General features: G+C 38.2%; 1 protein-coding gene across 11 annotated transcripts in view; it reads right to left on the reverse strand.

Moving 5' to 3' along the window:
* The window catches only part of TJP1 (tight junction protein 1), a 467,725-nt gene that overhangs the window by 391,233 nt on the left and 61,631 nt on the right, over positions 1 to 14,861 (reverse strand). For all 11 annotated transcript variants that reach the window (XM_075857911.1, XM_075857908.1, XM_075857907.1 and 8 more), the window contains exon 2: positions 7,316 to 7,448. In XM_075857911.1, the coding sequence (XP_075714026.1) occupies positions 7,316 to 7,448 (133 nt within the window). The remainder of the gene's footprint in view (positions 1 to 7,315; positions 7,449 to 14,861) is intronic.

Below are 14,861 nucleotides of genomic sequence, written 5' to 3' on the forward strand. Positions count from 1 at the left end.
CAGCCGCATCACATAATGCTGACCGCGCGTGCACACTTGTCAGGAGCGGGACAATGGCTGTATTACACAGCCGAAGCCCCGCTCTATCAACATGTGTTACAATGCTAAGTTGTATCGAGCATGAAATAACAGTATCGGACCGTTTGAGGGTGTACGGCATCGAAATAGTATTGATAATTCGATGCATCGTGCAACCCTATTAACGACACATAGAAACAAGTACAAATATTATTAAGAATATTATTTCTATTGCATGGTGAAGGGCGCAAAAAAACGAAATACAAAATAAACAAAGAATGGCAGAAATTTTTTTTTGCAGTTAAACACTAAGATATATGTAACCCAAAATGGTGCCGTTGGAAATCAATTAATCTTGCAAAACAATGAAAAAATTTTTTATGGCTGTCGGAATGCGATAAGGCAAAAATACTAGTTAACGCCAAAATCATCTGCGTCCACAAAAATATTTGACAAATTCTACACACGTGTAATATTCTGGTTGGGTTGATTTATCTTTAGGGGCATTCGCATCAAGCTTGGGTTTATATTATTAGAAAATGAAACCGCAAATTCTGCATAATCTCTAGTAAGAGTAGATGTATTAAATGTCGTCTACAGCAGCATCAATCACTGCATTAATGTATAATCCAGCTCTTTCCCAGGGAAGAAGAATCTTTTCCTACAGGATCACTCATAGGCATGGGCCTCTTGTGTCGAATGGAAAACTTGGTATTGTATGTATATACAGATATATACAGTATATATATATATATATAATATATATATATATATATATATATATATATATATATATATATAGAAGAAGAAACTTTGCAGCACTCCTATTGTAGGATTGAAACGTTGCTGTTGTTTTGGATTGAATAAACCACCACCTTTTTCATGTTGGAGTGCTGCAAAGTTTCTTCTTCTATATATTATAATACGTTCGAGGATCGGGACGTTTTGCTGGGCACCTAGTTGATCGTTCTTGTGTGAGTGCTGCTGCTTTCTTGTTTGCTATATATATATATATATATATATATATATATATATATATATATATATATACAGTATGTATATATATATATATATATATATATATATATCTCTTGGAACACTAGCTGTAACACCAAAGTCTCAGCTGCAATTTTAAGCTCTCTTTTTTTCCCTACCACATGTACCAATACAACCTGACTGCTGACAAAGAAAATCAATCAGTTTGGCCAACAAACAGACCAACAAAAACATGGTAATTGTATAAAAGGTTATGTCTTCTAACCAGGTATGGCTCATAAATGGGTAAGACATAACAGTTTTTGTAAGCTGCCCTTTATGTATCTACAATTTCCCTGCATATAATAGTTATACAAATATAACTGCACATCAAATAATGAGTCATTACTCAGTGCTTGTCCCTTCTAATCTCTCCATGAACTGTCTCATGATCACTAGGATTGGTTATAAATACTATTTCTATGGAAATTATTCTCAACTGCTTACTTTCTTCAGTGAAATCTGTCTCATCATACAGAGCTTCTTCTCTTCTAACCTTTCACTTACACTGTTACACCTGATGTCCCTATCAAAGTGCAGCTCCATTGTTACTATTAAACAAGACAATTCCGTTTCTTGGGGTCATAAAAGACGTAGAACGGTCCTTCAACCTTAACTTGATAATGACACTGCTAAAACACTTGTCCTAATCATTATTTACCAGATTATTATAACACTTTATAAATTCAAAACTGGTTCTCACATACTAAACCATCCTACACATCTTCACTCTTCTCCCCAAAATACCCCCACCGGTGCCCTCAATTTTGTGAATGACATACTGACTTATCAAAATCTCCATCTTACATATCCATGACTTCTCCTGTGCAGATCCTCCGTTCTGGAATGTTCTACGTTAGTGCTGATACTCCATTCTAAAAATGCTCTACGTTAGTAAAGCAGACAAAAGGTCCTTTTACACTGGCCAATATGCACCGTAAAAACTAGCGCAGATCAACGATACAGCTCGTTGATCGGCGCTTGTTTGCTCCTTTCACTAGGCGCAATAATTGGTTATGTACGGGGACGAGCGATCGTTACCACGATCACTCGTCCCCATTCATTTGTATCATGTCGGCAGCGCATCTCCCAGTTTACACAGGGAGATGTGCTGCTAACAATGATAATATTTAGTGCTGCATAAAAAATACGATCAACCGATGAATGAGCGTTTTCCCGCTTACACAGGGCTATAATCATCAACGAGCGTTCATATTAATGCTGATTTGCCAGATCATTGGCCCGTGTCAAAGGGCCTTAACTTTTAACATGCATCTATGGACGGCACGTTTCACAGGTGTTTATCACATTCTTCCATAATCTTCTACTAAATACACTGCATACCTGCACTTCATGATATGCCATGAGTAAGGACACGAGCGTTGTCCAAAACGCTTAGGCACAACTACCATTGCAATCACCCCTGTTTACTATGGAATTTTAAACTCTTTTGGAATAAAATTTGGAACATTGTTTCATTTTAAAATTACCAGCGCTGGATCAAATTTTTTTCCTATCCTCTGCGTACCTGCGCTTGCTCAGATCCCAGCTGAGTGACTGTCTTGTTTAGTATGATTTATAACCCCCCCCAATATACAAGTGTCCAAAACCAACATTTCCAACCCCTGTATCATGACCGTCATTCCTCTTAGATTATACGATTTAAAAAGCAAGACCCTCACTCCTCGTCATATTGTTTTCTTTATTAATTATTGCTAAAAATGTTTATACAATGTCAATTTGTATGTGCTTTGTATTTTGCAGACTGTATACTGACACTTTATAAAAATGACTATTACTTCAATTTCTGATTTTGGGGTATATAGCTTTTAAAGTCATCCTATCCTAACACAAATTTAACTATGTCTTTTGATATATAGATCTGTTATCTACGTACCAAATAATTCACAATATTGGCAGGAACTCCCAATGCCGTTTCAACAAGTTTTGGACATCCATTTACTAATTAGCTGACACATGCATAAGCACCTGGGCAGAAAACACAACAAGACTGTGAGCATCTAACCAATCATTCTCAAAAGCATTCCTGGCACCGAAAACACAAGAAATCAGCTTTACGTTAAAGTAGTTACTTAAAAACATTGGCCTGGTGTAAGACAAACCATTGAGACCACATTGCTGTATCAACCCAGACATTGAACCAAAACAGTTAAATGTAATTAATCTTTGGATGATACTCAAAATAATCCAGATTATGTACAGCATATGTTTGTATTACCCCAAGCCTTTTGCCATATGTCTAAGATATTATTTATTCTGTAATGAAAGCTATTGGTGGTAAATGAGACATTGAGCTAGAGCCGGTAATGGTGTCAACTGTCAAAAGTGATGGCCATAATTTTAGCCGAGAGGAAGCTGGAATCTTATGTTACTCCTCCTATATATCAAATTAAATAACATTCAAAGATATAAAAGGGCAATCTGTAATATCTAAAATCAAGAACAAAAGTTCTGTTAAAGTTACCATTTAAAAACTGAACACTGACGTTCATTTTTTTTTACCAATCATCTGTACAACGCATATTTTAACCAAACCGTACACAGTGAGATGTCTTACCAAACCCAAAGGATAATAAAAAACCTTTCAACCCTCAATTGACCACCTATATTGCCGGTGGCACAGTGGGAGTACAGTCCCTCTTTAATCACAAGAACTGCTTTATATTACCCCATACAAGGCCCAATTATTAACCCAACCATCCAATTGTTTTAAAAAAATAAACAAATATTTCACCAGAAAACACCACTTAAGAGTAATCAGAACAAGTCTGTTCTAAGGGTTCCTTTGTCACTCTTTCAGAACAGATTACTATGTGGTACTAAGCATGTACCAAGGAAAAAAATGTAAACGCACACATTATAGCTGCAACCGTACTAACAGTATACTATATTTACGAGTAAAACAATATCCCTGAATTTTTTTAACTAATGCTTTTTTATTAAACCATGTTTTTTGCATATTTGTTTTTCATAAAGAGCAGGGTAATACACAGTTATTTAGAGTCAAATAATAACATACTCTACATACTATATCTAACATTTATTCTACCTGGTCTAAAAACTTCAGGCTGTAACCAGATGTAAGTGCAATAGTTGGTTGAATAGTATATGTGCAAGCTTATAATTAGGTACAGCACCAGAATAACATGCAATGGATCTCTGTACAAATGATATTTCTTCTCTTGCATTAATCAGATTCTAGGAATAATCCAAATATTTACTAATGATAAATCACACAGTTCATTAAAGAGCGTTTCCATGTACAGTTCAGTCCAGAATTATTTGGACAGTGACACAATCTTCATGATTTGGGCTCTGCATGCCACCACATTAGATTTGAAATGAAACAACTGAGATGCAATTAAAGTGTAGACTTTCAGGTTTAATTCAAGGGGTTGATCGAAATTATCCTGTGAAACGTTTAGGAATTGCAACCATTTTTCTACACAGCCTCCTCATTTCAGGGGCTCAAAAGTAATTGGACAAATGAACATTACCATAAATAAAATGATTTTTTGTAATACTTTGTAGAGAATCCTTTCAGGCAATGACTGCCTGAAGTTTGGAACCCATGGACATCACCAAACACTGGGTTTCCTCCTTTGTGAGGCTTTGCCAGGCCTTTACTGCAGCTGCCTTCAGTTGTTGCTTGTTTGTGGGTCTTTCTGCCTTACGTTTTGTCTTAAGCAAGTGAAATGCGTGCTCGATCGGGTTGAGATCCGGTGATTGACTTGGCCATTGCAGAATATTCCACTTCTTTGCCTTAAAAAACTCCTGGGTTGCTTTGCCAGTATGTGTTGGGTCATTGTCCATCTGTACTGTGAAGAGACGTCCAATCAACCTTGCTGCATTTGGTTGAATCTGAGCAGAAATGCATCCGGCTGATTGTGTCTTCAGTCACATCATCAATAAACACTAGTGACCCAGTGCCTTTGGCAGCCATGCATGCCCATGCCATCACACTGCCTCCACCATGTTTTACAGAGGATATGGTGTGCTTTGGATCATGAACAGTTCCAAGCCTTCTCCATAATTTCTTCCTCCCATCATTCTGGTACAGGGAAAACAGCTCCTGATTTTCAGACGTTTTTCGCTGCGTTTTTTACGGCCATTTTTGGAGCTGTTTTCAATAGAGTCTATGAAAAACGGCTCCAAAAACGGCTCAAGAAGTGTCCTGCACTTCTTTTGACATGCCGTCATTTTACGCGCCGTCTTTTGACAGCGACGCGTAAAATTACACCTTGTGGGAACAGAACATCGTAAAACCCATTGAAAGCAATGGGCAGATGTTTGTAGGCGTATTAAGGGCGTTTTTTTCTGGCATAATTCGAGGAGTAAAACGCTCGAATTACGTCTAAAAACACTGCGTGTGAATATACCCTTAGTTTCATCTGTCCAAAGAATGCTGTTCCAGAACTGGGCCGGCTTCTTTACATGTTGTTTGGTAAAGTCTAATCTGGCCTTTCTATTTTTGAGGCTGATTAATGGTTTGCACCTTGCGAACCCTCTGTATTTGCTCTCATGAAGTGTTCTTCACTTGGGTAGATGTTGCGAAGGGGTTTTTCTTCCCCATGGAAAGAATTCTGCGATCATCCACCACTGTTGTCTTCCGTGGACGTCCAGGCCTTTTGGAGTTCACTAGATCACCAGTGCGCTCTTTTTCAAGAATGTACCAAACTGTTGATTTGGCCACTCCTAATATTTGTGCTATCTCTCTGATGGATTTCTTCATTGTTTTTAGCCTATCGATGGTCTGTTTCACTTGCATTGAGAACTCCTTTGACCTCATGTTGTGGATTCACAGCAACAGCTTCCAAATGCAAATACCACACCTGGAATCAACTCCAGACCTTTTACCTGCTTAATTGATGATGGATTAATGAGGGAATAGCCCATGCAGCCCATTAAATAGCTTGAGATAATTGTCCAATTACCTTTGGTCCCTTGAAAATGAGACAGCTACATATTTAAGAGCTGTAATTCCTAAACCCTTCCTCAAATTAGGATGTGAATACCCTCAAATTAAAGCTGAGAGTCTGCACTTTAAGCCGATATTGATTATATAACTGTATAGTCAATATGTTTTGGTAAACAGCTAAAATGACAAAACTTGTCTCACTGTCCAAATAATTATGGACCTAACTGTAGACACACTTAACATTTCCAAATATACAATTGAAATGATATAGATGAAAAATCAACCCTGTAAAGTAAAAAAAACCTTTTTTTATGATTCGGAAGGACCATGATTCTTTCAGCCAGCACTGATAACAAAGATCTACCAACCTGGGAGCATCACACCCACCCTGTGGTTAATGTGATGTAGTCTGATTTTTGCACTCTTTAAATCTGTCCCACTTTAATTTGTTAGAAACATAACCTGTTGGTTCTTGAAATGCTTTCTTTAAATGAAAGCCCTGGTAAAACCACCTTGAAAGACAGGGGACTAAATTACATGGTCTTGCTGACACATCTAAAAATGCAGGGCTATAACTGGTACAGTTTCTAAAATCAATGAATGGCATCGAATGGCGCCCACATATACTTAAGACATTATCCGCCAGACGCTTCATAAAGAACTCAATGTGATACTCCACCTACAGTATGCCTGCAAACTGTATGTATTTTATTTTTTTAAAGTGCAGTAACTGGAAAGTTGATTCTAGGCATATAAGTAGCTTGGTAGCCAATTGGTATTATCACTTATTTACCAGGATTGGCAGAATGTTCTAAGATGATTTGGAACAATAACCTATGGATAAGGATGAAAATCGGTTTATTTGCAAAATCATTTTCGTGACTGATATGCCAGCTTTTCTCACTGCCGTCTGGAAACGCAGAAATTTGCAATATCCAAAATAAAAGCATCCAAAAATGCATCTCTCTAATTTTCTTATGATACCTCAATAGATTGACAGATAGGAGGATAGAGATAGATAGATAGATAGATAGATAGATAGATAGATAGATAGATAGATAGATAGATAGATAGATAGATAGATAGATAGATAGATAGATAGATAGATAGATAGATAGATAGATAGAAGTAGGATAACAGTAAGTAAGCATTTATCCCATATGACCACCAGTGTGTACAAAATTCTTGCTTTATGTAGGTGTGCTACTTTAGTATTTTCTATGGTAAATAATGGCAGTGAGAAAGTAAAGCCCAAGAGCCGCCTTACAGTATCTCCAAAATACAGCATTATTAAAATAAAAAAGTAATATTCTTAACACTTACATTGAACTCACAGAGATCCACGCTATCGAGGCTTTTGCTTCTGTGGATTCGTCCCTTTATTCTCCGTAGAGATGGCTTTCCTTGACTAGTACTGGAAGCGGCTGCATTGGGGTTCTCTGACGATGGGGTGACCCTGCAATATAACGTTTATTTTTTACTTTTTTTTATTTTGCTATTAATCTGTAGTGCTGTGGAGACATTTACTAGGATTCTGAAGCCCACATGTTGAAGGCAAGAAATAATATTCATAGCGTAGCAATATTTATATTCATAGCATAAAAAACATTTCCAACAAAAGTATCCTGTTACAGTATGGATATGCCATGGCAAACTAAATGTATTGTGTGACATCACTTTCTAGTATGATTCAACCTGCAACAACATAGTCTCACTAATGTAAAAAGTTTTTCTACATCACAAGCTTTTATTTAATCTCTGTGTACAGTTGCATAAAGAATATTGTGACCTGAAGTACTAATAATGTTGTTTCATAAAGAATTACTGTGAAAGTTTATTGCAGACTGTTAAGCAAATTAATATATTATTACAGATAAGCGAATCGATTCTACCCTAATTTGTTACGAATTTCCCAAGTTTCAGATTTTAACTAATCTGAAACTTTGGGGATTTGTCCTGCACATTTTACAGATCAGAAAAAGACAAAAATAAATAAGGATCACATGACCCAGTGGGCTTCCCCATAATGCCTTGCAGGCAGATCTCCCTCTTGCACAGCTAATCATGGGGGGTATAGGTATAAGTCACTGATGACTCAGTGGATGACAGTCATATGAGTCATAGCCACTGAAAACAGTCCAACCAGGAAATACTGTTGCTTTGTGGCGGGGGATACAGATATGAGAGACAGGACGTCAGATAGAGAGCGAGACAGTAAAGCACAAAATACAGGTATATAGTGAATTTGTGTCTGTGAGTGTGTTGTAGTGAGAAGTGAACAGATAGATAAATTTACAATAATTTGATAGAGAGATAGATTTTAACCCCTTACCGACATTTGTCGTAAGTATACGTCATCGAAATCCAGTGCTTCCCGCAAAATGTCGTATACTTACGACAAATGTTTGGCATCGGCTCAGAAGCTGAGTCGGTGCCATCATCGCCGGATCTCAGCGGTATATTACAGCTGACATCCTGCTGTAATGGCGGGGACCGAAATTAGCTTCGATCCCCGCCATTAACCCCTTCAATGCAGCGTTCAAACTTGATCGCTACATTTAAGCTGTTTACAGCTCATCGGAACCCCCTAATACTGGCCTCCCAGGCTGCCTAGCACGGAAGCCGGTCAAGATCCGCCCGGCGGCGGAGCCTGATCGGCTTCCGTAGCCACCGGCAAGATGGCGCCGGCGCAGGAGTTGATCCGGCGTCATCAGCGGTGAAAGTCAGCTGTATGTTACAGCTGACATCCACCTGTAAAAGCAGGAACCAGAGCTAGCTCCGATCCTTGCCATTAACCCCTTCGATGCAGCAATCGAAAGCGATTGCTGCATCGTAGCGGTTACTAGCAGATCGCCAGTCCTGATTGCCTGTCATGCTATGGCAACAGGAGACACAATAGCCTCCTGCTCTGCCATTACGGAAGCCGATTACGCCCTGCCGGGAGGCGGAGCCTAATCGGCTTGCTGTCAGTGAATAACTGACAGATCTAATACATTACACTACGTAGGTAGTGCAATGTATTAGAAAAAAAGCATCAGACAGTTGGAACTTCAAGTCACCTAGTAGGACTTGAAAAAAAGTGTAAAAAAAAAAGTGAAAAAAATACAAGTTTGAAAACAATAAAAGTTTCAAGTAATAAAATAAAACACAATCGCCCTTTTTCCCTTATCAAGTCCTTTATTATTGAAAAAAATGGTACCTATAAAAACTATAGCGTGTCTCGCAAAAAACAAGCCCTCATACAGCTCCGTCAACAAAAAAATTAAAAAGTTATGGTTCTCACAACTTGGCGACAGAAAAAATACATTCTTTGTCCAAAAGTAATTTTATTGTGCAAAAAGTTGTAAAACATAAAAAAGTTCTATAAATTAGGTATAGCCGGAATCGTACTGACCCGCAGAATAACGTGAACATGTAGTTTATAACGCGTGGTGAGCACTGTATAAAAAAAACTAAAAAAACTATGGCAGAATTGCGGTTTCTTGTTTACCTGGCCTCCCAAAAAATAGGATAGAAGGTGATCAAAAAGTCGCATGTACCCTAAAATGGTACCAATAATAACTACAGCTCGTCCCGCAAAAAAAAGCCCTCATACCACTGCATCTATGAAAAAATAAAATTAGTTAAGGCTCCAATAAGTCAGGAAATAAAAAATATGCAGTTGTGCCGGCCCGAGGGGAACATTTCTTCTGTTTCAAGAGGCGATTTATCAAGGACCTAAAATTAGGGAACCAGGAAGGGGAGGGCCCAAACATATCTGCTGGAAGGGTGCCCGCATTATACTAGGACAACACTTTCCCAGCAAAATTCCCCAAACAGCAAAGGTGCGGAGTGTGGACCAAAAGGGGCATAAGAAAGGACGCCATATATCAGTGCGACACCGGCCTGTGCAGAAAGGATTGCTTCACAGCGTAACACACATCTATGGATCATTTTATTGTTTTTTTACCCCACTATTATACCACCTGACTATGCCCCTTATATACTCCGCCCGGTTTACATATGCCCCACATTATAAATGGAAACACAAGCAATAATCAAACAAATCTACTACCAAGCAAAATCCGCTCTCCAAAAGGCAAATGGCGTTCCCTCCGCTCTGAACCCTGCAATGTGCCCAAACAGCAGTTTCCTTCCACATATATGGCATCGTCATACCCGGGAGAACCCTTTTAACAATTTTTGGGGTGTGTGTCTCCAGTGGCATAAGCTGGGCATGACATATTTGCCACTGAAATGGCATATCTAGGGAAAAATATTAATTTTTAATTTGCACCATCCGCAGTGCAATCATTTATGGAAAAGAACTATGGGGTGAAAATGCTCACTACACCCCTTAATAAATGCCTTGAGGGGTGTAGTTTCCAAATGGGGTCACTTCTCAGGGGTTTCTTTTTATTATTTCACATCTGAGCCTCTGCAGTTGTGAACCAATACTTTGTAAATCGCCAAATTAGGCCTCAATTTTACATGGTACGCTTTCACTCCTGAGCCTGGTTAAATGTCCAGGCAATAGATTAGTGCCCCATGTAGGGTGTTTCTAAAACCGGGAAACACTGCATAATAATTAGAGAGCTGTCTTGTTATGGTGGCACAAGCTGGGCACCACATATTGGCATATCTATGGAAAAAATCCCATTTTCACTCTGCAACATCGAGTGCACACTAATTTCTACAAACCATCTGCAGGGTTAAAAATGCTCACTACACCCCTAGGTAAATGCATTGAGGGGTGTAGTTTCCAAAATCTGGTCACTTCTGCGGGGTTTCCACTGTTTTGGGCCCACAGGCGTCCAGAAACCAATCCAGTTACATCTGCACTCCAAATGGGCTCCTTTCCTTTCTGAGACCTGCCGTGTGCCCAAACAGCAGTTTATGACCACACATGGGGTATTGCCGTACTCGGGAGAAATTGCTTTACAAATGTTGGGTCCTTTTTTCCTTTATTTGTCAAGAAAATGAAACATTTTGCGCTAAAGCTACGTCTTATTGAAGAAAAAGGATTGATTTTATTTTCACTGCCCAATTCTAATAAATTCTATGAAACATCTGTGGGGTCAAAATGCTTACTACACCCCTAGATGAAATCCTCAAGAGGTGTAGTTTCCTAAATGGAGTCACTTTTTGGGCGTTTTCATTGTTTTGTCCCCACAGGGGCTCTGCAAATGTGACCTGGTCTCCGCAAACCATTCCTGCTAAATGTGATCTCCAAAAGCCAAATAGCGCTCTTTCCTTTCTAAGCCCTGCCGTATGTCCAAACAGCCGGTTATTACCACATGTGGGGTACTGTTTTACTCGGGAGAAATTGCTTTACAAATTTTTTAGTGCTTTTTCTCCTTCAGTCCTTGTGGCAATGAGAAAAAATTAGCTAAACCTACATTTTCTTTGAAAAAATGTAGATTTTTATTTTCAGGGCCTACTTCCAATAATTTCTGCAAAAAAACTGTGGGGTCAAAACGCTCATTATACCCCTAGATAATTTCCTCAATGGGTGTAGTCTCCAAAATGGGGTCACTTGTGGGGGGTTCCACTGTTTTGTCCCTTCAGGGGCTTTGTAAATGTGACATGGCCTCCGCAAACCATTCCTGCTAAATTTGAGCTCCAAAAGCCAAATAGCGCTCTTTCACTTCTAAGCCCCGCCGTGTGTCCAAACAGCCGTTTATTACCACATGTGGGGTATTGTTTTACTCGGCAGAAATTGCTTTACAAATTTTATGGTGCTTTTTCTCCTTCAGTACTTGCGGAAATGAGAAAAAATTAGCTAAACCTACATTTTCTTTGAAAAAATTTAGATTCTCATTTTTAGGGCCTACTTCCAATAATTTCTGCAAAAAACCTGTGGGGTCAAAGTGCTCACTATACCCCTAGATAATTTCCTTGAGGTGTGTAGATTCCCAAATGGGGTCACTTTTGGGGGATTTTCACTGTTTTGGCACCGCAAGAGCCCTTCAAACCTGACATGGTGCCTAAAATATATTCTAATAAAAATAAGGCCCCAAAATCCTCTAGGTACTCCTTTGCTTCTGAGGCCGGTGCTTCATTCCAGTAGCACGCTAGGGCCACATGTGGGATATTTCCAAAAACTGCTGAACCTGGACAATAAATATTGAGTTGCATTTCTCTGGTAAAACCTTCTGTGTTATAAAAAAAATTGTATTAAACATTTATTTCTGCAAAAAAATATGAAATTTGTAAATTTCACCTCTACTTTGCTTTAAATCCTGTGAAATGTCTAAAGGGTTAAGAAATTTTCTAAATGCTGTTTTGAATACTTTGAGGGGTGAAGTTTTTAAAATGGGGTGACTTTTTGGGGGTTTCTAATATATAAGGCCCTCAAAGCCACTTCACAAGTGAACTGGCCCCTGTAAAAATAGCCTTTTGAAATTTTCTTGAAAATGTGAGAAATTGCTGCTAAAGTTCAAAGCCTTGTAACGTCCTAGAAAAATAAAAGGATGTTCAAAAAACGATGCCAATCTAAAGAAGACATATGGGGGATGTTAATTAGGAACAATTTTGTGTGTTATAACTGCCTGTCTTACAAGCAGATACATTTAAATTGAGAAAAATGCTAATTTTTGCAATTTTTCGCTAAATTTTGGTGTTTTTCACAATTAAATACTGAATATATCGAGCAAATTTTGCCAGTAACTTAAACTCCAATGTGTCACGAGAAAACAATCTCAGAATCGCTTGGATAGGTAAAAGCATTCCGGAGTTATTACCACATAAAGTGAAACATGTCAGATTTGAAAAATGAGGCTCTGTCAGGAAGGTCAAAAGTGGCTAAAGAGGGAAGGGGTTAAAGAGAAATAGAAGTCAGTCAGTGTCAGGGTGCTAGTTAGGCAGACACAGGCAGCCATTACTTTGAGTGTATGCTGCTCGAGCTTTATAATAATTTGTTAACCCCTTTATACCGAAGGTGTTTTAAACCTTAGTGACCAGAGCAATTTTCGCAGTTTTGCTATTCACAGATGTAACGCAGTATAACTCTGTATGTGTTTTATGTATCTATGTGAATTTTGCACTGTTTTCTTGGGACATGTAGTGCTTCCTTTTTGTGGTATATATGTATAGGTATCATTTTTGTTACTTTTTTTATAGCCATGGAAAGACAGAAAAAAAAGAAAAATTTAGATTTTTCATCATTTAACCCCTTCAGGACTGAGCCTGTTTTGGCCTTCAGGACGAAGCCGATTTTTCAAATCTGACATGTGTCACTTTATGTGGTAATAACTCTGGAATGCTTTTACCTATCCAAGTGATTCTGAGATTGTTTTCTCGTCACATATTGTACTTTATGTTAGTGAAAAAATTTGGTCGATAAATTCAATATTTAATTGTGAAAAACATCAAAATTTAGAGAAAATTTGCAAAAATTAAAATTTTTCGAAATTTAAATCTATCTGCTTGGAAGACAGATAGTAATACCACACAAAATACTTACTAGTTTATATTTCCCATATGTCTACTTTATATTTGCATCGTTTTTGGAACATTCTTTTATTTTTCTCGTTACAAGGCTTAGAACTTTAGCAGCAATTTCTCATATTTTCAAGAAAATTTCAAAAGGCTATTTTTTCAGGGACCAGTTCAGTTCTGAAGTTAGTTTAGGGGCCTTATATATTAGAAAGTCCCCATAAATTAACCAATTTGAAAACTGCACCCCTCAGAGTATTCAAAACAGCATTCAGAAAGTGTTTTAACCCTTTAGGCATTTCAGAGGAATTAAAGCAAACTACAGGTGAAATTTACAAATTTCATTTTTTTTTCCAAAATTCTTATGTAATCCATTTTTTTCAGTAACACAGAAGGTTTTTCCCAAGAAATGCAACTGAATAGTTATTCCCCAAATACTGCACTATTTAGAAATATCCCACATGTGGCCCTAGTGTGCTAACGGACTGAAGCACAGGCCTCAGAAGCAAAGGAGCACCTAGGGGATTTTGGGGCCTCCTTTTTTTAGAATATATATTAGGCACCATGTCAGGTTTGAAGAGTTCTTGTGCTGCCGATACATTAAAAACAGAGAAAAAGTGACCCCATTTTGGAAACTGCACCCCTCAAGGAATCTTTCTAGTGGTATAGTTAGCATTTTGACCCCACAGTTGTTTTGCTAAATTTATTTGAATTCGTGTGTGAAGATGAAAAACTACTTTTTTTCTGAAAAAACATAGACATTTTTAATTTTTACAATGAATATAGCAGAAAAAGCACCACGACATTTGTAAAGCAATTTCTCCCGATTACGGCAATACCACATATGTGGTAATAAACTGCTGTTTGGACCCACAGGAGGACTCAGAAGAGAAGGAGCGTCATTTGGATTTTGTAGCACGGATTTTGCTGGAATAGTTTTCAGTGCCATGTCGCGTTTGCAATGCCCTGGAGGGACCAAAACTGTGGAAACACCCCAAAAGTGACCCCATTTTGGAAACTGCACCCCTCAATGAATCTTTCTAGGGGTATAGTTAGCATTTTGATCCCACAGTTGTTTTGCGAAATTTACTTGAATTCATGTGTGAAGATGAAAATCTACTTTTTTCTGAAAAAACATAGAAATTTTTGATTTTTACAAGGAATAAAGGAGAAAAAGCACCACGACATTTGTAAAGCAATTTCTCCCGATTACGGCAATATCACATATGTGGTAATACACTGCTGTTTGGACCCACAGGAGGACTCAGAAGAGAAGTAGCGTCATTTGGATTTTGTAGCACAGATTTTGCTGGAATAGTTTTCAGTGCCATGTCGCGTTTGCAATGCCCTGGAGGGACCAAAACAGTGGAAACACCCCAAAAGTGACCCCATTTTGGAAACTGCACCCCTCAATGAATCTTTCTAGGGGTATAGTTAGCATTTTGACCCCACA

This window comes from Rhinoderma darwinii, chromosome 3, assembly GCF_050947455.1.
Source record: "Rhinoderma darwinii isolate aRhiDar2 chromosome 3, aRhiDar2.hap1, whole genome shotgun sequence".
Lineage (NCBI taxonomy): Eukaryota > Metazoa > Chordata > Amphibia > Anura > Rhinodermatidae > Rhinoderma > Rhinoderma darwinii.